The following is a 7,975-nucleotide window of genomic DNA, read 5'->3' on the forward strand; positions in this document are numbered from 1 at the left end:
ATGAACGTATATGTTGGACTCTGAAATTTCTATGAAACATAGTTTAAATTATGTGATCTTAATACGAGATATGAAAATAGAAAGATGGATTTAATCCATGTTTTTGACCTGGATATATGGTCTTACTGTGAAGCAATAGATATTGTGAAAAATATTTGATATACTAGTTGGGAGAAATTATGTGGTATGGATTCTACAAATGAAGAGTGATGGAGACGTTATAAATCAATTGAAAGAACTCAGTAGCGATGAGATGAGTTTTGAATTATACGTAGAGCATCAATCAATCTTTTGTCTTTTAAATGATGATTATCACGAACTATCTAGAAATAGTGAGTATTCCTTTAGTAATAATGAATACAAATTACTTTTATCTATATGTCGATAGAGGTGCCTTATCTCATCAAAGAATTCATCTCAATCAGAGGACAATTGTAAGGTAGTAGTACTCGTCATTAGAAAAATGTTCTAATGTGGGATGAGGATTATTGAAATTTGAGTTAGACATGTTAATTTAACGAATGAATTTAAAGGCGTTGTAATGTTAGATTTGTAAAAAATTACAAGATTAGAGTTAGAGGATGCAACTGAGTTCCTAGTCTAAAAATGTAGACTTTCCAATTGATCATGGATTTGTATAGCTCATAAGATCAACAAGATAAGCAAATTTACATACCAAACACAAACTTAATTTCACAACACTAACCCACAGCTAAACACCCAATAAAAAGAAAAAATCTATACCTAAATTTGCAAACTAGGCCCCATGTATCAGGCAGACCTGAGCTTTCATTTACAAGATAATCGTGCAAAAGCCTCCCATCATTAAAACACACGGCATAAAGATGAATAACTCTAGCTTGTTTAGAGGACAAATTTTCCAATCTCTCAGTTACAATCAGTCGTTTTTTTTTCCTTGAAGGAAATATATATTCACAACTCTTCAGGAAGAAGAGAAAAGAAGAAAAAGGAGGCTCTCTCTTGTGGAGTCTGTCTTGGGTGTGGAGTCAGAAAAGTAAGCTTCATCAAGTTTGAACAATGGAAATGACAAATTAGAAGCACTCCTAAATTCTCAAAATTTCCCCAAAATAAGGTTTCTGAATCCACTCATCAACATATTTATTCTGGTCAGATTAATCAATAATAGAGATTACTATATTATTTCAATCGTCCATCACCATACAATGATCTTTATATGTATAGAAATCAGGATGAGAAGAATCAATAAGGGCAGGCACCTGGATGGAACAAGAGGATGAAGATGAATAATCTCTTGTAATCTCATTCTTCTTTATTGTCATCTAAGTCGTCATAGGGAGTAAGCGCGAATCACCTCTAGAATGGGCGCACGACACATCGGACACTTTCCTCTTCCCTCCACCAACTCATTAGCACATTTTGAACATGTGCACATGTGGCCACATCTACCATGTTTGTGAAGGAGAGAAAATAAAAAGTTATTTACACTTGGAGTTGGGACCAAAAAGAAAAAGAAGCACAAAAAAACAATCTGGAAATTTTCCAGAATTACCTGTACAACAAAGCATCAATATGGTTATTGCAGCACATGCAACAAATTCCTTTCCTTACTCGGTCCCATTTGGGTTCATCATCTGGCAAACTGTCTTCGAAAATATCTGCAGGGGCATTATATGCAAGTTGAATGAGATGTGAAAATGATCTCCCAAGTGACTATAATTAAGGAATATCACATTCCCTCCCACGCTAAATATCATTTGAGTAATGTGTACCACAACATTCTAATCAAAGTTTATTGCTAGCTTGACAGATAGTTTAGGGAAAACATAATATCCATACAACAAGAGACACAGAAACTACTGAATCACTAAGCTTAAGGAATGTCAGTTCTGCAAATCACTACTAAGATATCCTTTTTTTTTCCTATTATTTCCATAGAGACAGCTAATTAACTGACCAAATCTAAATGATATAATAGAATCCGGTTGCTTTTGGTTATAAAAACAAAAGAAAAAGATTAAATATTTAGATAGTAAAGTCTGAGCTATTAGTTATATTGAGAATGAACACAAACCTTCTGAACCAGCTGCTCGGTTCAATGCAGAAGAAACTTCTTGCTTAATTGAGCGCTGCAGCTCGAGTTGCATATCCATGCATGCCTCCAACATTCTCTGTAGGTTGCTCATTCTCTGTTGCAGCCTAGACATGTCAATCCTCAAATCGTTAACGATTTCCCAATCCTGTAAAAATCAATAACAAAATTAAATTAAAAAAGTAATAACGATATCCGACAATAATTACTAATTTCACCTAAAACAAACATAACTGCGTGATTCTTATAAAATTATAAATCACCATTCATCAGTGGTTTACCATTTACGTTTGCATATTTAACTTCTTTTTTTTTTTTTTAATTTACTTTTATCTTACTAACTTCACCTAAAAGGATGATAAAGGAACAATGATGAGACATACAGCTCCAAATTGCTGACGGAAATCACCCCGTGACCAGCTATCATTACTCAACTCATGATCCCAAAGTTGCCGAGAGGGCAATGTAGGTGGCAGTGGCAAAGCAGGTGAACGACTCTCAACAGAGGCTGCTTGACCTTCACTCTGCCTGTCATGCTCTTGCTCTTGTTCTGCAGATGTGTAAGGGGGCAACATCTCGTCAAGATCCCTGTTACTGGTACTCTGACCTTGCCTATCTATGTAAGATTGTATCAACTGGTCAAGACTTTCCCGGAAACCACTGCTGAGAAGAGTAGAAACACTTCTCCTGTATAATAAAAAATTGGTCACATGTCTATTCATCATTTAGAAAGGTCTGAAGCAGGGCATGTTGTCAGAATAAAATTATTTATACCTGTTTAAAAGTTCTCTGATTTCCCCACTATGCACGTTATCATCTTCAGGAAAATAAAAGGTCTCCAACCTTCGGCTGGACGTAGCTTCAGGGGCATTTTGCAGATGAATATCTCCTCTATATGCCGTACTCAAGAATTCTCCAGACCAAGTGGTAGCAATGCTTTCCAACTGAGTTTCATTTATATCTTCTTCAGTACTATTTTCCCACCCATTATGTTGAAAAACAAAGTCTTGCCGATCATTTGGCTCACCTCCCATCCCTAGTTCCTCACTCAGTTCCTCGTGAGAAGTAGATTCCCGTGGGTCTATATTTTCAAGATCGTCTTGAAAACTTCCTGAATGAGCTAATAATAATCCAATATCAACATTTTCATGAGTGTAAGCATGTTGAATGGAAGGTTCAACATCTGGTACATTAGAATGATCCTCAGCATCCACTTGTGGAATTTCACGGTATAAAATATTTGCGGCAGTTTCTTGCAAAATTCTTCTCATACTTTGTCCAGAATCATCTCTCGTCTCCATAAAGTCGACACCCACCATTTGCCCGGCTAAACCACTCTCAGCAACCTGTTCTTGTGAAGTTTCTACCATATGAACAGATTCTTCCCTACCTTCAGCAGTACTTCCCTCTAAATCAGATCTACCATCAGTCGGAACATTGCTATAAGAGCCTTCGTTATGACTTTCCACGTTATTGAGCCCAGAATGCTCATGAAGATCATCTAGGACCTCAAAACTCCTTGTATGATTCAGCTCGGTTAGAGAGTCACCATCATCACTGTTATAGGTGGTGTCAGAATGCCGGCTACTTGATTGATCTTGAACAGAACTGTCCAATCTGGAGAAGAATCCTTCCCTACTTCAAAGAAAGTCACAATATCATTGCCATGGTAGAAATAGATAGATTTTACAGCATTATAGGATGGACAGACAGGCTGGGTTTCCAGTAAACTTAAATTTGAGAAACAGTCGGGACAATTCAAGGTTGACACTGAAGCAAACAATACACGACTCTTATTCTGAATCAGGTGAATTAGGAAGTCTTTGCTTCCTTAGACTTTTTGTAAAAGTCAGAAATTCTGACCTTTTATATTTACACAAACTTCATAGTAGCTTACTATAGATCAACCTAACAACGTTTTGTAGCTCCAATTCCAAATCAAAGTATGTAAGTATTTCAAGCAGATAGCCCTGAGGAATTTTGGACCTAAGACCTCTTGCTTGAATCTAATGACCCGTCCCTATAACACAATGCCCAGTGCTTTGATTTGTACTTCTTTGACTATAACTCCCATTGAATTCAGTTTATCCAGGAAAATAAACAATGTTCAACAGTGTTAACATTAATTCAGAAACAGAACTTCAGTAATCAAAAGTGGAAAATTATCACCATGAAATGAAAGACAGATGCATAAAAAGTAGGCATAAAGTGTCAGAAGTACCTCAAACCAGAGACTGTATGTCTTTGCCTTAAAAGACCTAATTCGGATTCTGCAACAGATACAGATCTCGCGTTCGCAGTCAATCTATCATTTCGTAAGAATCTACTTTTGAGCAATGACTGCAAAATAATATCCCATGATTGAATATTTAATGTTAATAATTATGAGCACTGAAAGACAGCATAGAAAAAAAGTCCATTTCTCACAACTAACAGAGAAGCATATATTGAGTTTGCTTCAACTCCAATGAACATGTTAAACTCGTGAATAATTAGGAACTTTATTATAAGATGACAGATTTAGAGACAAGATACAGCATAGAAAATGGCCTTTTTGTCACCATTGAGAAAGAAAGGAAGGAAAAAAATGTCCAATAGACGCAAAAGAAGTCAAACCAATCGGAATTAGAACAATGAAGAAAAAGAGGACTTGACTAACCTGAATGCGATTGCGATGAGCAAAGCCTGATACAGCTTGATGCTCTAATAATACTTGAATTTCTCTTTGTCTTTCTCTCTCAGCCTTCTTAACCATATCAAGGAGAGCTTGTCTGCCACATAACCTGCGAATACCTCTCCGAGTACGCTGGATCCGGCCTTCATTCTGATTTCCGACCAATCCATCACAAATTTGTGCAATTTGAGCACCAATCTCGGCAGTTTGGACTTCCCCATTTCCACCATGAGCGCCTCTCTGCTGGCTATTCTTTTGCACCCACTCCCTTATCATCCGCACCCTCTCCTGTTCGGTTTCACCAAGCCACTCTGCCCTTGAGCCATTATTCGTTTGGGAAACATTAGGTGTATGTTCCCCCACGCCACTGTTCATCCATTCTCTAAAAATTTGCCTAACTCTCTCCCTCTGAACTACTCCAAATTCACAAGAATTCTCATCATTAAAATTTCCAGAGTCCTCATCTTCATTTTGTGAAGCAGTTTGAACATCAGACCATGTGTCGATATCAGTCTCATTAATATTCATCCCCATATTCTCAGAATCATCCCCCCGTTCAGTACTTTGCCCTTCAGGTGCATCTGTTCTTGAGAGATCAGTAGATCTTTGACTAACCCTCTCTTGCGTGCCTCTCACCACTTGATCATCCTCAAGTCCTCTCCATATCCGTAGAAGAGAGGATGCCCGGGTGCTTATGCTACTTTCATTTCCTAACTGCCTTGATGCCTGAGATTGAGAGTCTCTAATAAATGAAGAATCAAGAACAGAGACATTATGTAGACCAGCAATGGCCATTTTTCAATAAACTATTAATTTAGTCTTTCAATCCGTCACTGAAAACGCATAAATATGCACGAACTTATTAGAAGTTAAGGATCAGGCTCGTTGTATACGTGGATTGATTATCCTCATGTCCCTCATCTTTTTGAACAACTGCACTGTCATCCTTCCCAATCTCTATATGAGAAGAAAATTTTGAAAATACAGTTCTATCGTAGATATCCTCTGGCATTGAATCCACCAACCTTGAGAAAACTCATCGTCTGTACATTGCTTCCATGAATTCGCTGCATCAAAAACCAGAGAGGTTCGTTACTATTTTTTATTGTTCACACTCAACGAGATATTATAAAGCTTTATGGCTCAGAGCAGATAAGACACGGCCACAACTGAATACCACAGAGAGACAACGAACTAGATAACATTTTGGTAAATTCAAAACCCAAACAACCGAAACCAAAAGTCTAATCAATCTATCACTGCTCTAAAAATTTTCCAGGCAATTGCAAAGAATAAATAAACAGAACGCGGTATTTGACACCCAAAATTCCCAGCAATAAGGGACTCAAACAAACGGCTCTCCAAAAACACAAATCCTACTACAACGCCGCCCATCAGTCAACTCCATTTCTTCCGATTCAATTATCAAAATCAGAAGATTCGAACATTCCGTTACATTCATTTTCCCCCGCCTCCCGGGCAATACAAAACAACAACAAAAATGGAACATCCAAATTAAATTCCACGAACCACCCAAAGAAGCGAAATCACAAGCCACGCGGAGATCAACAAACCGAACGACAAACCGCTGCTTAGAAACGCAAGGGTGCCATATGTAATCGATTCGAAAACTACAACTCACGGTTTCAACTGATCTCAAAAGAAGTGATATCCAAAAAGAGAAGAAGCAAAAAAACGTACCAATGAAGCCCTCTGCGTGTGGTTTCCAAGTAAAGGAAACGAAATCAAAGCTGTATAGAAAGTTACAGAGAGACAGAGATGGAGAGAGAATTTTTGGGAGAAGAGAGAGAAACGAGAGAGAGAGAGAGGAAAGAGCGGCGACTTCTGAATATTAAACCACGAGACGTCACCGTTTCATGCCTCTTACCCAGAAATTTTGCCGTAACTCTAACGTCTATAATATTTAGGGAGATGCCGCACCACCGTACCACGTGGCACGTGTCCCTCTCTTCCAGGTCAATTTTTCCCGAAACGTTCCGATTCCGATTCTCCGAATTAAACTTGAAAGTAAATAAATAGAAATTTAAAGGAAGAAAAAAAAAATCCCAACCGCTGTCCGACACGTCGTTCCGGTTTCGAATGGTTGTCGGTAGTATAGTCACACACGCTATTTTGTTATTATTATTTATTTATTAATCATATAATATGCCTGAATAATTTTCGAAAATCATTTTCTTGAAATGAAGTCATGAAAGGCTATATCACATGGGAAGCTTCAAGAAATTTAATGCCCAAATCAAAATCATATAACATATAAATATAAATATATAAATGTGCATGATTATTTGGAGAGTAGAGTAGTAGTGGCAGAGCATATCCATTGCCATGTTAGTTGGGGTTTTAATTATGTAGCTGAATTTATTTAATTTTGAAAAAGAAAAAAAAGCCAGAAAATTGGGGTTCAAGGATATGAATCTCTCCCACCTAAATTAGGTCAAGCTTTACTTTTACATTTTATCTTTTTTTTTATATTTATTATTATTAATTTTGTTGGGACTGAGTATTTTGATTTGTCAAAGAAATATTTGAGTTGAAAATAAAATGTTAGCGCCATAATTGAGCAAGTGGCATATTGAAACTAGCTATAGCCATTTTGTCCTTTTTTGATTTGTCGGATGGTCATTGAATTCTCCCTTTTTCGTTGGTACAATTAGGGTTATCATTTTCTTGTATTGTTTCTTCATTCTCTCTATAATTTTGGCCCTATCATTATGCCTCAAATTTCTTTTTTTTTTTTCATTGACCATTTTGGGTTTTTTTTTCCCCTTGAAATCTCATATTTTTATATCACAATTTTCAATAAACCACTATAGCTAATAAATTATTTAAATATAATCATAATTTTGTATTAATCTATTTCTGTTGGATTTAAAATTTGTGTTAAAATCTTACGGATATTGAAAATACAAGACTACAACAACAAAAATTAAAAGAATAAAGACTAAATAAAAAAAATATTTGTAGTCGTGTAGATGAATTAAAATGAACCATATAGACCAAAATAGTACTTAAACTAGATAAAATAGAGATAAAAAATTCGGGTTCTTTTTTTTTTACAACATGCGTGGGTTGGTATTTGAACTCACGGCTTTTTGATCACATATAGTCTGAATTATATTCAAATTGATAAGTCGGACTAATTATTAGAAAGCTCCTGCCTTATTTTCCTTAAAGATAGTTCCATCTAACTAGAAATGAAATACCGATGA

The 7,975-nt window shown here is 36.4% G+C and overlaps 1 protein-coding gene across 4 annotated transcripts; it reads right to left on the bottom strand.

Moving 5' to 3' along the window:
* Positions 1 to 840: 840 nt before the first annotated feature.
* On the bottom strand, positions 841 to 6,636 carry LOC111011121 (Ring/U-Box superfamily protein). 4 transcript variants are annotated; one of them, XM_088121249.1, is made up of 9 exons: positions 6,447 to 6,635; positions 5,605 to 5,812; positions 4,731 to 5,471; positions 4,293 to 4,411; positions 2,846 to 3,709; positions 2,455 to 2,758; positions 2,054 to 2,219; positions 1,532 to 1,637; positions 841 to 1,424 (listed from the first exon to the last, which is right to left on the bottom strand). In XM_088121249.1, the coding sequence occupies exons 3-9, from the start codon at positions 5,277 to 5,279 to the stop codon at positions 1,310 to 1,312; spliced, it is 2,223 nt and encodes a 740-aa protein (XP_087977375.1). In that variant the 5' UTR covers positions 5,280 to 5,471; positions 5,605 to 5,812; positions 6,447 to 6,635; the 3' UTR covers positions 841 to 1,309. The 4 variants fall into 4 exon arrangements, with proteins under 4 accessions (XP_087977375.1, XP_022140447.1, XP_022140449.1 ...); XM_022284755.2 differs by having other exon boundaries at positions 4,731 to 5,812; positions 6,447 to 6,636; XM_022284757.2 differs by having other exon boundaries at positions 2,846 to 3,706; positions 4,731 to 5,812.
* Between the last annotated feature and the right edge of the window lie 1,339 nt (positions 6,637 to 7,975).

The sequence above is a fragment of the Momordica charantia genome (genome assembly GCF_013281855.1).
Source record: "Momordica charantia cultivar OHB3-1 chromosome 2 unlocalized genomic scaffold, Mcharantia_2.0 BLBB01000002.1, whole genome shotgun sequence".
Taxonomy (NCBI): Eukaryota; Viridiplantae; Streptophyta; class Magnoliopsida; order Cucurbitales; family Cucurbitaceae; genus Momordica; species Momordica charantia.

Coding starts and splice junctions, on each gene's coding strand:
- LOC111011121 (XM_022284755.2), bottom strand. CDS start 5,540: ATGGCCATTGCTGGTCTACATAATGTCTCTGTTCTTGATTCTTCATTT. Junction 2,759..2,845: donor ATCAGAGAACTTTTAAACAG/GTATAAATAATT, acceptor TTTATTATACAG/GAGAAGTGTTTCTACTCTTC. Junction 1,638..2,053: donor CCGAGCAGCTGGTTCAGAAG/GTTTGTGTTCAT, acceptor ATGCCCCTGCAG/ATATTTTCGAAGACAGTTTG.